Source organism: Apodemus sylvaticus, chromosome 2, assembly GCF_947179515.1.
Source record: "Apodemus sylvaticus chromosome 2, mApoSyl1.1, whole genome shotgun sequence".
NCBI lineage: Eukaryota > Metazoa > Chordata > Mammalia > Rodentia > Muridae > Apodemus > Apodemus sylvaticus.
Window position 1 is genome coordinate 136,043,431 of NC_067473.1, and position 16,732 is coordinate 136,060,162.

The window sequence follows — 16,732 nt, forward strand, 5'->3', positions numbered from 1 at the left end:
CATGATAGACCTTTTGTTGTGGTTCTGAGTCACACACTCAACTTTTAAAAGTAATTAAACTCATTTTATTTTTTTTAATTTTTTAAAGATTTATTTATTTTATTTATTTTATGTCTATGAGTACACTGTAGTTGTCTTCAGACACACCAGAAGAGAGAATCATATGATATTGTAGGTGGTTGTGAGCCACCATATGGTTGCTGGGATTTGAACTCAGGATCTTTGGAAGAGCAGTCAGTGCTCTTAACCGCTGAGCCATCTTTCCAGCCCTAAACTCATTTTAATGTACATGCATTTATACAACATATGCTGATCATATCCATCCATCCCCAGTACCTTCCACCTCCTCCTAGAATCCCCAACCCATCTCTTGATAAGCATCAATTTAGTTTATTACTTTGTTATTAACAATTGATAGAATTCAGTTATATGTGGGGCTATCCACTGGGTAATGATCCAACTACCAGTAGTCAATCCTTAATGTATAGTGATTCTTCCTAACCTGATCTGCACTGAATAGCAGCAGCTCCCCAGTCCACGATGGGATTTTGACTACATTGAATAAGCATAGTGCTGGGATTTGATGCATAGCAACCCTATTATTTCTAGAAGTCTACAAGTCCTGGCTATCTTTCACCTCTCTTCCACAATGTTCTGTAAGCTATGAATGGAAAGGTTGATATGTGACCACTTAAGTAAGTGCTTAAAGTTATTGATCCTCTGCTTCAAAATGGTGGTCATGTTTTGTTAGCAATATAGTTTGTTTTTTCTATAGGTCTTCTGGTTTTCCCATTAGATATTCATCAGAATTACAGTTACTCAAGCATTTGTAATTTTCCTTACAAAATATACCTTCTATGCTTAAACAACATCTCTGCCCATTATAAGGTTGTTGCATTAACCACTACCCATTAACAAAGAAACTTCTTTGAACAAAGTTGAGAGAAGCACAGGTCTATGGTAAAAATAAATATTTAGAAGGCAGTTTGTCAGAATAAGCACTTAGCACAACAAAGCAGTATGTTTCTCCCTTAAGTCCTATTGTATCCTAAGTCATGGGTTTTGAGCAGGGTTATAGTACCTGGAATGAAATTCTCCCTGTGGAGCACATCTCATATTTAACTGAAAAACAATTAGTTATTCCACAATTACAATGCCACTACTGTAGCAATAAGTACATTTTGCCTGGCTGTTCATTATTGTGCACATAGCATCTAGTGCTGCATAAGACCACTGGCATCTTTTGTACTTTAACAGTCTTCAAAGTACCTCTTGACCACAAAAGGTACTTAAGGAGAAGAGTTAACTAGTCAGGTCAAGGTTGATTTCTCTATGTTCTGTAAATAACATGAGGGGCATCTTCAGCAACAAGCTCTTAAAACATAGTTATGCTTTCATTTAAGTCAACTTCCACATATAAAACGTAGCTTCTGAATGATGTCGCTTCCATTATTCCATTGTTAACATGTTAAGAGGTAGTGAAGTTGAGTGTAAAGGAACAGTGAATATTTGTAGAGATGTTCTTTCAAACACATATGTTTGTTTTTGTTTAGTATATTTCCTACAAGGAAATCTGAAGAATGTACCATCTAGTAGGAGACATACATTTAAATCCAACCCTACCACTACAAAAGAAGGGAGAACAAATTTTCATAAATGGTGGACTCTGCTTCAAAATTGTGGTCACATTTTGTTAGCAATGTACTTTTTTCCTCTACAACTCTTTTGATTTTCTTATTAGATACCCAGTGATTCTGGCCTTTGTGATTCTCTGTTATTTTTACAAATATCCCTTATGTTCTTAAATATCATTTGTGCCCTTTACAAGGTATTCCATTCACTGAATGAATGCATGAATAAATTTTACCCAAGAAGATATTAATGTTCAGAGGGGATTAAACATTTTCTTATTCCTGGAGGCTAACTGGTTTTTTCTAGGAATATTTAAAGAATTAAACCTTAATTAGATGGCTTATGAAGATTTCATCCATCTCTGCATTTTACAGGGTTCTTGATATAGGAAATCACAACATGTCAAGAATCAAGTTTGTCAAGGGATGCAGAGAAAATACACAATGAGATTTCTGTCTCACTGTTTATGTCCATAGCAGCTTTGTCTCTGTGCCAATATATCCTAAATTGGAGACATGGTCTAACCATCAAATGGTAGTTGATAAAAGCTGAGACATTATATTTCAGCATATTGACTGCATATTTTCTTAGACAAACTACATCTGTACATATGAAATATGTACTAGGTTTACAGTACAGTATGCTGAGTTATAAATCGAGAGACTAAAAGTAAGCAGTTACTGAGTAGTCTTAACAAGCATGTTTATCACAGAGTCTACTGAATTATATGAAAAAGTATGATAGAAAGTAATATAATATTTTGTGAATAAATCAGTACTGAAGATAAGTTAGCTACATATTCTGGTATGTTAAATATGAGTAGCTGTTACTCATAACAATCACAAGTTCTTCTTTACAATATTCAGATTCTTCTGGATTACTTCTGAAAATAATGAATGTTGAACCCATTTTATTTGTTTTCCAAGATATTGAAGACTTTGAAACCAAAACCAGAAGCACAGTATCTGTCCGAGAAGGTCAAGGCGTGGTACTCCTCTGTGGTCCACCACCACATTTTGGAGGTAGGTTATGGGTAGCTTGTGTCTGCCATTCCACTAGGCTCCATCAGACAATGGAGGTACAGAGGGTCTTATAAACACTGACATCCCACCATGCACTCAGAAGAACTACCAAAGCCCCAAGAAGTTCATCAGACATATAGACAGCTCAGCATACCAATGTTTTTATTTAAAATTATCTTTTCATTTAGGTATGGTGTAAATACGTCCATGAGCAGATGAAACTGGGAGCTGTAAACAGAGCTGACGTTGGGCCTTTGTATGCGTCTGAGTGCATGGTGGAAGGCTAAGATCTGCCACTCATGGCAATGTAAAAGACAGGGTACTATCTTTGAACCTCAGTTTCCTCAGTGTAGAATTAGGCAAATGTTATTGACAATGATAGATTTCTAAATTAGTTGTATTTATATAATGGCTAGTACCTTCTTAAAATAGAAAGTTTTTGTAATTTTTAATTTTGACCTGTATATAGAGGTAAATTCCAACAATCTTCTCGGTCCCCTTTATTGGGAAAGAGTGTTGTTCCATTGTAGTTCTCAGATTCTCCTCACATGAGTCACTACAACATATTAATATTAACCCCATTACAAAATTGGAGAGTTAATAAAAAGAAATAAGATATATATTTTAAGGCAAAGGGCAAGCGTGTATTCCTAATATAAAACTGCAACTTATTTATAAATCTTTAAAACATGTTATTGTTATTTTTAATTTTATATAACCTTTTGAGATGCTAGCACAAAAAAAAGCAAAAGAACCTAACTAGAAGATAAGAATATATTTTTCCTCACTGTTAACAAATATGGCATTATGTTCAGCTGAAGTGTTAGAGGGCACTTAGCATTCACACAATGCTGTCTCAGCATAAAGCTATTTCTCTGCAAAATGTACAAACCTAGCTTACTTAGTCTTTTGGTAGTGTCTATTTTCTTTTAAACTTACGGAAAATTCTGCTTCAGTTCCATTATCTGAGACTAAAAAATAGGAAAGCACCAATGTTATTCTGCTCACATTCAAAGATGTCTGATGGTGTTTAAAACCTGTTCCAACTTGCTTTAATCATAGGTGAGAGAAATGTGAAACAATTGTAAGTTAACTGTTTATTTGTGAGCAATGAAATTTAAAGCAGAAGCTTAGAAAGACAGATGTTCTCTTTGTCAACTCCCAATGAGAAAGGATGTGTTGATTTTTTTTTTTTTTAAGAAAAATGCTCTCACTGTCATGTCCTAAGTTCTGGGAAATTAAGTCAGTGGATAACAAAACATAAAGTAAGAAATTGTAAGGATCAATTATTTTGGATGAGAATGAAGAAAATTTTGCCTTTTTTCCCATAGAGAATCATCTGCATGATTCCATGGATATCTTTTCATAAAGATATCTGTTTATCATAATAGTTTCCTCCTGAGTAGGTTTAGCACTCACCAACAACGACTTCATCTCTGAGGATAGGTATAAAGGAATAATGTTCTTTGGTCTTTGTTGTAGATCTTAACATATCTTTGTATATTTTCACGTCTTTTGCTGTATCTTTCTCTCCACTGTCATATTTTCTTTCAGAGCTTTTTTATTCCCTTAAGTAGATTTATTCCCAAGTGTCAGATGTTCATTTGTTTAAGATTTTCCCCAATGGAAAAGGCATATATATGTATGTATATATATATACATATATATGTATATATGTATATATATATATATACACACACACATAAGCTATTGATTTTTTTGTGTGTGCTGTCTTTTGCTACTTTGCCAGATTTGTTTGTTGGTGGTAGAAGCCTTTTTATGCAATCTCTGGGATTTTCTAAGTATTGAATGATATAATCTTCAAAGAGGAATAAATTAAAACCAACCTTACTTATTTTTTTCCAGTTTTATTTATTTTTCTTGCCTGATTGCCATAGTTGCCATTTTATACTGTACTGGATAACAACGGTGGCTATCTTGATAATGTTAATGGTTCTAGAGATGAGAATGTTTCATTATTCCTCACTAATCTGAACATTAGCTACAGGTTTTTCAGTTATGCAGAGCTGTGATACATCTATATATAATTTAGTCAAGTGTCAAAAATGCCTTATTCATTTGAGCGTATGGGAGATTTTGTTGATTTTCGTAAGCTCAATTATTTCTAATTCTTATGTGATATCAATATTACCTCTCTTAAAAAAACAATTATAGACTTCATAATGACAGTAGGTCATAAAGGCTGGTGCTTTTTAGAGGAAACTGCATATAATGTAGTTTTGTGCCTTTCTGTTGATACACAACTAGCACAGTTAATGCAGAGAGTAGTTCTGCATTAAGGAAGAAGTGATAATAATAAATTAGATTGTTCTAGTATGTTCGCATAAATATATTCAAAACATCTCTGAACAATAGAAATCTGTGAAATAAACTTCAGTGAATTTTATAAAGAAACATTCTATGAGCACAAGAAAAAATAGCATATTTGAATTCTATAAGTCTATCTGGCAAAGAAGGTTTGTGAATGCAAAAGGAAGAAATGAAAATCAGTTTATAGATTTTCCATGTAAATGTGTACTCATCACATGGTGTCACAAGAATGAAAGCATTCTACCATTAAAGCAGAACAGCTGGGATTCATTATATAATCTGTCCCTCCTTGCCACAGACCATCATAGCTGGACTATTGACATTATATCATAAAAGGAGGGGTTTGAGATGGTCATTGGACTTTCATCTAAGATTGTATCTACCACTCCCAAACATTTGTATGTAGTATTGCCCTCATGGTACTGGCCTGGGCTGGGGTTATATCCAGAGAGATATATTTTATCATATACCCTGGGGAAAGATCTTCCCATATAATTTTGATGTCACTACTGCTCTTGCCAACAACACCTCACCCATACTCTGTAAGTATGTAAAATAAATTCCTTGGTTCCATAGTAGGAACTTTGGTGGATGTGATGGTTTGTATATGCTCAGCCCAGGGAGTGTCACTATTAAGTGGTGTGGCCTTGTTGAAGAACATGCTTCACTGTGGGCGTGGGCTTTAGGACCCCCATCCTAGCTGCATGGAAGTCAGTATTCTGATAAAAACGTTCAGATTAAGATGTAGAACTCAGTTCTTTCTTGCACTGTGCCTGCATAGATGCTACCAATCTCTTACCTTGATGATAATGAACTGAACCTCTGAACCTGTAAGCCAGCTTTTAGATTTGTCTCCATTGCCAGATGACAATAGAGAGGACCATGTGGCATAGTAAATTGCTCTTGCACGACCAGTATATAAAAGAGAAAAAAGGACGGGTATAGGATCACACTATATCCCCTTTAAGGCCATAACTTCTGTAACATTAAGACCTTCCACTATTTCACTGTACCACCACTATCTTTATGCTTTTAACTGGATGGCCTTTGGTGGGGGGAACATTTAATATCAAAACTATAATATATGATTGTGAGTTTCATGATGGTTATGTTCTTCCCTTCTTCACAAAATTCTCGGTAATCTGACTTTATGGGCCAGACAATGAGAGTACTGGCAATTCTTCCAGAATTGGATCCCATCTGCAGGACCCAATGAGAGCTCACTACTTTTCTAGGGGATTTAACACTATTTTCTGTAATAGAAAAAAAAAAAAAACTTAATCACTGCATTGTAGTGATTCTTTGAATTGCAGTCTGATACTTGGGAAAACATATTTTTTCTAATAAATTTCTGAAGATTTCCAAAGTCATGATCTTCCCCCTAGACATATGAGCTAGACAGACAATAATCCTACTATCAAGAATTCTTATCGCCAGTGTGAGCTTTAATTGAGGGCATCAGTCATTTGAAACAAAAGTTTGCACAAGTCTTCCACAAGGCACTTTAATGTATAATACTCTCCAATTTTCAGAGCTTCAAAAAAGCCTTCTAAGACAAATCCCCAAGATGATCATAAAAGGATGACATACATCTATATCATATGTATACATGCATATGCATATGTAAATAAAAGATGATGTTGTACTCATCAGTTGATTTCTGTATATTCGTCAAATGAAAATTTATTTTAAAATGATGATAAAGAAATAATTCATGTTTTAAACAATGAGAAATCATCTTTTCCAACAGAAAATAGTTTTCACCATAACCGAAGGAATTCTTCCCCTTAACTTTGGAGATATGATATTCTCAATCCTTCCCTCATAAAAATTGTGAATTTTTAGTTTGTGTTAATGGAACTACTGTTTAATTTTTGCAGGTCCAACTTTTAGTCAGGTAGAACCATTCACTGTGTGCCAGTGGTATCAGATCAACTGTGCCTGTGGAAAGAAGATAGTACTGTTTTGTGAGCCTAGTGTTTGTATTCACATCATAAAGATGTTGACAATTTAACTTAAGTGGAAAATCACTCTAAGGAAAAGCTCAAAATCATGTTAGAAAATGAGAGAAGAAAATTATACTGAGAAAAGTTGTAAATTTGAAAATTCCTTTCCTCCTAGTTGGTGTGTCTTCTCTTTCTGGAACAAATAAAATGATGTTGTCTTACTAGGAAGGAAAAAAGTCACAACACATACATCACTTATGCCAAGCTTGGTAAACTTGCCTGTAAACCCAGCACTAAAGAGACAATGGAGGGAGTATCATGAGTTGATGACATCTTGTTTCATAGTGACTTCAAGACCAGCCTATGATCCGTATTGACTGTCTCAAAATTCAAGCCAATTAATCAATTAGCTAACTAGTTAATTAATCCCTAAGCTCCTTAAATATGCAAAAGACAGATGTGATGTTGACATAATAATCATAATCCCACATCATTACTGAGCATGCATATTTTATAATCACTTCATAAATATTTTTGTAAACTTAATAAGTGCCCTTGATTTTTCTGTATTCTTAGGGAACACGACAGTTTTTCACTTACAAATCATACGGAAAGTTCATAATATTCATAACAGCAGTTAAGTAGTAAAATCAATAGCAGAAGATAGGGAATAGTAGACATTACTAATACTTGCCTTTAGACCCATTGATACCTGTCAATAGATCATAACTCACCATCTTCAGTTGATATGGAGAAAGTATAACTGAAATACTTTCCTTAAAAGTTGTATGGAGCCGGGCAGTGGTGGTGCATGCCTTTAAACCCAGCACTTGGGAGGCAGAGGCAGAGGCAGGCAGATTTCTGAGTTCGAGGCCAACCTGGTCTACAAAGTGAGTTCCAGGACAGCCAGGGCTACACAGAGAAAGCCTGTCTCAAAAAAAAAAAAAAGTTGTATGGAGATTAGATGAGAAACTTGAAAATAAACATTGGGTCTGTGTCCTTGGAGTAAGCAATTTGAAATTGGACTTTATTAATGAATGCTATAGAAAAATGAAAGGGAGAACAAGGAGATAAAAGGAGATTATCATTCTCTTCATTCTCTTGAAGAAAACTGGTTTTTGCTCTCCCAACAGCTACCAACTGTGAATACCTCCTTGACCAATTTGTGCTAATTTCCCTTTCTCCCTGCTGGTATTTTGTCTGACTTATTCTTGTGAGAGTCTTGTCCATTCTTCCACAACTCTCTGAGTTCATAATCCATCAGCTATGTTGTGTTTATAAAACACTGCTTAGCTTAGTATATATTAAATGTCACAGGTTAAAGAAATAATGGTGAGAACAAGATATAGTAATTTGTCAGGTAGGGTACAGATTTTAGGTCAGCAATTCAGAGAGTCCTTTATGCAAAACTGGAATGCCAAAGAACAAAGTCTTAGTTCCTTTTTTTCTCTCTTGTCATGTGGTTTGCTTTTTGTTTTCTTCTAAATATCATCTTTAAGGCATTGAAGAAAAACCATAGACAAGTTCAATGATACCTAATTTCCCTACTCTACCTCCTGCCCCCGTCTACTATACAGGAGCTCTGGAGCTCTTCTCTCTCTCTCTCTCTCTCTCTCTCTCTCTCTCTCTCTCTCTCTGTTCCTCTGTACTTTTCTCCCACTTAAGCTTTAATGTAACACAGTGAGACTTTTGACTAAGAAGCTGGAGTAAATACCAAGGAAACATAATTTGATTTAGAGGAACAAATCCAGAACAGCCACTCATTTCCTATGACAGGAGTAGGTGAGATGCTGAGTACCTCTATTGTGATAGTTGTTAGGGTTTCAATAACTGTGCTAAAATATCATGATTAAAAGTAACTTGAAGAGGAAAGGCTTAGTTATTTTATATATTCCTGGACACGGTCGACTGCAAAAGGGCAAGGTAGGAACTCAAGGCAAAAACTGAACCAAAGGTCATGGAGAGATGACGTTTACTAGCTCCATCTGCCTAGCTATGGCATAGCACTCAGTGGGCTAGGTGCTCTCATATCAATCATTAATCAAGAAAATAACCTACAGGTTTGCCCAGAGGCCAATCTGGTGGGTGACATTTTCTCAATTAAGGTTCCTTTTCTTAGAATGATTCTAGTCTACGTCAAGACAACAAATAATAATCAAGGAACTATGCATTTGGCCCTGCATTTTTTTGGCCCTAACCAATTTTATATTTCAATTCATTTGCATTTTCAGGGAATATGTTCCACTCTTGTAACTTTAGTAATAACTGTAAAATTGTTAATTTGGTCATGATTGTATATGTGGGATTCACGGATGCTTATGAAACTATCAATGTGTTTATACTTCTACATGACTTAGATGAACGTTTGACCCATTCTAGCTCAGAGGATGAATTTAGTATTAAAAATGTATAAAAAGGCATTGTGTTGCTAAAAATGCATGAAAGGTGTTGCAACGAGGAAGCATATGGTTTTGCCACTCCTTATAACTGAACAATGTTCTATTCAGTAAGTCTTAATGTTATTAAAATTTGCTCCCAGAGGGAGACATAAAGCAACATCTCCCCATTTTCCCTAGAACAGAAGAGCAAACCCAAGCACTATTTCACTGAAGCTCATTCTGGGGAAAAAATTATTGAGGTTACCTACAGAAGCTATGTCAGAGGTGTTCTAAAAAGTTGTAGATATTTCTCCCTAATACCGGAAAGCCTTAAACGCCACAGGTGCTTTCTCAAAAGCTGTATACGTGGCATCTTTGCTCAGGGCCTCCATGACCTGTGTATACTGCAGCCCCTTTCCTAGACAACATGCTGCAGTTTCTCCTGCAGACAGACACAGTGAAGAGAACAAAAATAAAATTGTATAGGTCAATGTTCAAGCATTCTGGATCAGTTTTGACTACCAGATGCCACACAGACAATATATATGCTATTGTCTTGTCATTGTATATAAATGAGAATGTACTCATATCTTGACAGTTAGCTTTCAAATATCATAAATCATCCTTGACTGACAACAGAGTATATAACCCCTTCTCCATGTACAGAGTATAGAAACTTAATAGAGTATAGAAATTAGGACAAAAGAAAACCTGTATATTCCTTATACATTTATATACCCAAACATCTCTATGTTTCTTGAATTTAGAGTTTTCCCAGAGGTGGTTCCAAAACAAACTGTGTTTTCAATTCTTCTCTAGATAGAGTTTGCAGTGTACAATAAATTCTGGGTATATCTGGAACTTAGCCACTGTGGGTACCCAAGGGGCCTTTATTGGGTTGTTTTCAATCCCCAAGAATCCCCTTTCCATAGTTTCAGAGAATAGGTGTGTAAATCAGAAGAGATCTAATAAAATCCTGGTTCCCAAGCAGCATTGGGAGACCACATAGGTGCTCACATAGGGACAGATGACAAACATATAAGGACATTTTCAGTATTGCATCATAACTTTACTCCACACACCATCAAAGAATTCAAGTTAATAAAGAAATTATTTTTCTTGGAGTAGAGCTTTGCTGTTGAGCTAGTGTGCTCATAACTGATTAACCAAGAGTTCCTTGGCTTAAATCCTAAAGGACTATGCTAGGTTTGAAATATTATAGCAAATTATACTCATTCTGGAATACCAAAAGCAAGCGGAGATTATTCATTAAGTATGAGCACTATATTTCAGATTCTTTATGTATATATGCATGTATGTATGTATATATATATATACATGTGTGTGCATATATATATATGCACACACACACATACATTTTTACTTCAAGAAACATGAGATCAATTTTGAGATCTGTTCTGCAGCCCTATGAAGTTTTAGGAGCAGGGGAATCAATGTTTACTCATTTGATCTTTTTCGTCAAAGATCTAATAAAACTTATACTCCATGTAATGGTTGCATTGCATTTATATTTTTGTCTTCCTATTTTAAATATCTCACTACTACATATAAGGCTGTTAAATATGTCAAAACCACAATTGTTCTCTGGGGAAATAGGACTGGTTGCATGCTTGAGAGAGCAGCACATCATTTTCAATTGCTTACTGCAGATCTGCCATTTTTAATAATAATAGAATTGTAGATAGTGGTGTCAATGAAAAACTACAAGAATGCTCCAGAAAGGACCAATTATCACTCTGTACTAATGTTACTGCTGAATCATCACAATAAGAATGCATCAGCACTATTAATAACAGATAAATGTCATAGAAGGTGGAAAGAATATTTAAGAATCCAATGGATTTAAACTAAGTGTCTCATGAATTATACATTTAATTAAGAAAAGCCAAATGAGAAGGTTTTTAAACTTCTAACTTGGAAGGCCTATTTTTTTCTTTCCCCATTAAAAAATATACAAATTAAATCCCAGCTGTGGCTCATGATGAAGCTTACAAAAAATATGCTTCCCCTGCAGGCTAGCTGTGGGCATGAATGAGCAGAGACAGCCCATGTGCGAGAGAGAGCAGGGCAGAAGAGAACGATAATGGCAGGAAGAATTCGGAACATTATGCGTTGTGACATTACAACTCAAGTCTAAAAATAAATGTTTAAGCTATCACATATATAGAGTGATTGACAAGTACCTTATGATAACATATCAAGTAAAAAAAAATAGAAACTTGTCTATCTACAGATGTTCTCTACCTGTGCTGGCTTTTATTTACAAGATGTGCAGAATAGACTGTCTTACAAATGCTTGCCAGGATATATATGTATATATATGTATATATATGTATATATATATATATATGTGTGTGTGTGTGTGTGTGTGTGTGTATGTGTGTGATATATATATATATATATATCACATTAGGCTAGGATGGGTGGAAAGGTGAGCAATACCACTATACCACACCACCTTCTATGCCACTTACAGAACTCACAGAATACTTACAGCTTTTCCAGTTTCAAAATAAACAAAAAATGTATATCTCAAGTCCTCACTGCACTCAGTTTATTTGGTACTTTGCAACACAAATTGAACCTAGGGCACTATACTTGCTAATTGAGCACTTTTCCAAATGAACTACATCTTCCTTCCCAGTATGCTGATATTGTAATGCCTTAGCTTTTTGTTATTGTTTTTCAGACTAGAGCTTTTAATTAATTCCAATATTTCTCCCTTCCTTTCCTGTCTCCACACTCTCCCATTTACAAGTCGCTATACTCTTTTAATGTTCTGTACATCTTTTTTCATTTATTATTCTTGTGGACATATGTGTGTATACACATATTTCTAAATATAACCTGCTGAGTCCATATATTGTTACTTGTATAACTTTTCAGAGCTTCCTGGAAAAAGGAAAAGAAATTGGTGTGCTCTTTTGTTGGGAGGTCCACCTTTGCTATTCACATCTTCACTAGGTTTCCTGTACTTCTTCCTGTAGGGATGAACTTTTTCTCTGTCGTTTGGCATGCTCACTTGAGTCATTCTTGTTCAACTTGCATTTGGGTGAACATGATAATAAGACCTTACAGGTATAACTTCTGATGGTTCTAGGATATAAAATCTCACAGCAATGTTACAAATTCTCTGTTTATAGTAGTATCTCAGTGGAGGTATTCTGTTTTCATCAGTTAGAGCCAGGTGGATAGAGATGTCAGGGCTGATCATATCTGTATAGGACAATTACACAAGTTAGGATACTTGTGGCCTTGTCTCAAAACAACTACCAAAATGATTACCTCCACTACCACCACAACTACAACAATAATAACAACTCAGACATTTCAGTTTGCAGAAGAAACCCCTGCCAGACTCCTTTCTTTAAGCAGTTACATTGGCTCCAGGTTTCAGTCAGAGAATGTGTATTTCTGCATTTAGAGCCTTAGCTTTTAAATGAGCTTTTAGGAGATAAAGAATGAGAGGTTAGTCAAGATATTTTATATTTGAAGTATCATGACAGTTAACAATAAACCTTAGAGTTATTTCAAAGGACAGTTGATTTAGATTAATTGGATATCACAAAATAGATGGTGTCAATGACATATGGAAAGAGCAGTAAGTCTCATTTAACTTTGGACCTTAGTTAGGTTGAATACACAGAGATCTTGGAAATTTGTAAGGAATTCTGTGCCTAGGCAGAAGAATATAGACGTAATTGTAGAAGAGTAAAAAGACAGCTTTAAGAGAAGACCAGGGATTTGGAATCTTAAAAATTTAGGTTTGACTTTAGGCCTTACAAATAATAACAACCTCATTCTGAAAAGTTAACATTGTCTTGGAGTCTCCAGCCTCTTCAGTATATTGAGTGTGTTAATAATAACAAGTTAACTTTAGAAGACAGTTGTTGGAAGGATGAAACTAACATACCTTTAATATTTTGTTACTTATCTCTATATACATTTTCTCATTCTTCCAATGGGTTTTAAATAGTTCACTATTGAAGAAGGATGCACCACACATAGGAACAAATGGGAAAGTTTGAGTAGCTGAAATAAAAAATGAATTCAACAAGGGAGAGAAGAAAATTACAGTCTAAGGTCCCAAGATTATAGGTTGATGGATACAAAGATCTCCCAGGCACTAGCAACAACCTGTAATTTTTGTGAAGTGGAAAAGGTTATGTTGCTTTCAGAGCACTAAGGCATGTTTCTTTGCTCTAAAAGGCCTTGAATAAGGATCCCTCAACTGAGACATGACACTAGGAATTTGTTCAAGATTGTCTTTATTTCACAAAATTTCCAAAAGATACGAGTCAGTGAGAATAGGTGAATCCCAATTACATCTTTTCCTTCTTTTTATGTTGAGGAAAAATTTACTGCCTAGACACCTCTCTGGTTTCAGACTGAGTCTTTGAGTATCTATTCGACAAAGATGGATGAGCAGACACAGAGTGAGGTAGAGAGAGGCACATAAGTTAAGGGACTTAAAAGGAAGACACTACAGAGAATGTAGAACATTCCCAGTAAGAATTTTGCTGGAAAGAACCCAGATGTCCCTCAATAGAGGAATGGGGACAGAAAATGTGGTATATTTACACAATGGAATACTACTCAGCAATTAGAAACAATGAATTCATGAAATTCTTAGGCAAATGGTTGGATCTGGAAAATATCATCCTAAGTGAGGTGACCTAGTCACAAAAGAACACACATGAAATGCAGTCACTTATAAGTGGCTATTAGCTCAGAAACTCTGAATACCCAAGACACAATTCACATATTGAATGACTCCCAAGAAGAAGGAAGGAGAGGTCCCCGGTCCTGAAAAGGCTTGTTTCAGCATTGTAGGGGAGTACCAGGAGTACCAGAGAAGTAGGAGGGGGTTGATAGGAGAATGGGTGGAGGGAAGAGGGCTTAGGGAACTTATCGGGAGGGGGGAACCGGGAAAGAGAAACTCTTTGGACTGTAAACAAAGAATATAGAAAATAAAAAATATAATAATAATAAAAAGAATTTGCAAAAGAAAAGGTATGTTCATTAGCTCTGGGAAGAGGAAAAGAAATTCAAGGTATAGTTTTGATAAGGATAACTCAGCTGTATTCATGCATGCATGATGGGGAATCATCAACTCCTAGGTACATGAAAATTCTGAAGATGAAGTAGACCATTCATATATGGTTTACCACCTATAAGGTATAAGATAAATATTTTGAATCATTTATTTTAGAGCATCCATAACCACGATTATTTATTCTCTCTCTGATCATTTCTAATAGAAGAGAGAGTTCATTCTTCACCTTAGAAATCATCAACTTTCATAGCTCTCAAATTTACCAATAGATTACTATCAACCTTATACACTGGTGATAGTCAACTCAAAAGGAACAAAGGCTTATTTTGTTTCCTGGGTTTTGATGTTGTTGCTCTTGGCCTCTGAGTTGATTGGCTATAGACAGCATCGGAGAAGTGGATAATGGGATTGAAGCAAAACTGTTCTCCTTATAGCTGCAGAATTGAAACAAACAAACAAATAAACAAAAAACAAAAACAAACTAAGCATATGGGCATATTTACTTCACTCACATTTTTGGCATGTCACACCAGTTGCAGAAATATTACGTCCTCATTACGTTTTAAAGTTTCCACCATCTCCCAACAGTGGTAGACTGGGAAATCAAGCATTTAATGCTTTCCAGAGTCAAGCTAAAACAGAGTTCTTAAAAGGTCCAAAAACATTCTGTCTTTTTCAACAGCCTCAGTTCTATCTGTGCTTCTGTGATAGAGAGGGCCTTTTCTTAACCTTTGCATATATCATAGCCCTCCAATATATGGAATGGGCTTAGCACTTGCATACATTTATCTGTAGCCAAAAATACAGGATTTTTGTTTTCTATTTTATTGTAATAGCTTCTAGACTTGGCTACGCTTTGTCCTGTATTTCTTGATACACTTGAGATTGTTCAATCCCTTTTTAGTAAAGTCTTTTATAAATATAAGATGAAATCTTATCCTGAATCCCCTGAAATTTGTTAACAATGCAGATTGCACGATATGTTTGAGGGATAGAACTAAATTGAACAATAGGAGCTGAATTACTTCTCTACTACAGATTTTGCAATCAGATTGGGAATCAATGCCTGAAGAAAATGTAATATTTTGTTATGAACAATTTGAAGTAAGGTTACAAGAGTTATCATTCTGACTCTTATCAACTTATGCTGTCTTCATGCTCAGCTTTTCAGACACTGTTGTCTTTAGGTGTCTATTTTGGGTTCCATTTATAGACAGAGAACACGTAAATTTAAATTCTAGTGTGTCAGAAACATTATATAGCTAGTGAAAATATTGTGTATTTTCTACCCCCATTTGGACAAATTTACCAAAAATTAGAAATTTGTGTGGACACTTATTGGCATGTGTTCTCACACTCAAATATATAAATTTCAACTGTAAATAGACCATTTTTATTGTTTCTCACATATGTAACATTTGTGTTTTTCTATAGATTATAAGATGATTAAGTTAAACTCTACTTCATGCAGAAGGGAAGATTTTGTTGCTATTGCTTAAAGTCATAGCTCTACATCATTTCTTTATTCCTGAGAAATATGCTTGAAATTTGTCTGCTTCTGTTCTTCCTTGTTAGTAATGTTTTTGTTTTTTGTAAGCAGAAGCTTTATTTTAAATTTCCCTGTTTTATTTCTCCTTCTGTTGTCTTATTTTCTTCTTTTCTTCATAAAATATGATTCTTAAGTATACTATTATTAATGCATGTGTGTGGGAAAGAGAAGTAAACAGAAACACACACACAGAGAGAGAGAGAGAGAGAGAGAGAAAGAGAGAGAGAGAGAGAGAGAGAGAGAGAGAGAGAGAGAGAGAGAGAGAGGAAGGATATCACGCATAGTCACCTGCTCACTTACTTCTGACTTAATTTCCTGACTTCAAACAATTCAACACATTCTTCCCAGGGAAAGGCTCCATTCTCAGTAGGATGGATCTTCTCATATTAGCTAGCATAATTAAGATGTGGCTCCACCCCAGACACGGCCACAGGCCAAAACAGTGACTAATGCAACTAAGACCAAAAGGAAATGAATGCTATGTACCCACTGATAAGTGGATATTGGCCAAAAGTTACAGAATACCCATTATACAACCTGCAGACCATAAGAAGTTTAACAAGAAAGATGGCCCAAGTGAGGATGCTTCATTACCACTTAAAAGGGGGAACAAAATAATCATGGGAGTCAGAGGGAGGGAAGGAGTTTGGTGGGAAGGGGAAAAGAAGGAAGGGGGAAGACAGGATCAAGTATAGGGGGAGGGAGAGGAGAGAAGCTCAGAAGTCCAAAGTAATGACTGGAATTACGCAGACTCTGGGGTCTGGGTGGGAGGACCCTCTAGTAAGCACCAGAGACTT

At 35.4% G+C, this 16,732-nt stretch overlaps 1 protein-coding gene across 1 annotated transcript in view; it reads left to right on the forward strand.

Annotated features, from left to right (window-relative positions):
- The window catches only part of Cntn6 (contactin 6), a 216,830-nt gene that overhangs the window by 50,961 nt on the left and 149,137 nt on the right, over nt 1-16,732 (forward strand). The window contains exon 3 of the mRNA XM_052172631.1: nt 2,559-2,654. Within this exon, the coding sequence (XP_052028591.1) occupies nt 2,559-2,654 (96 nt within the window). The remainder of the gene's footprint in view (nt 1-2,558; nt 2,655-16,732) is intronic.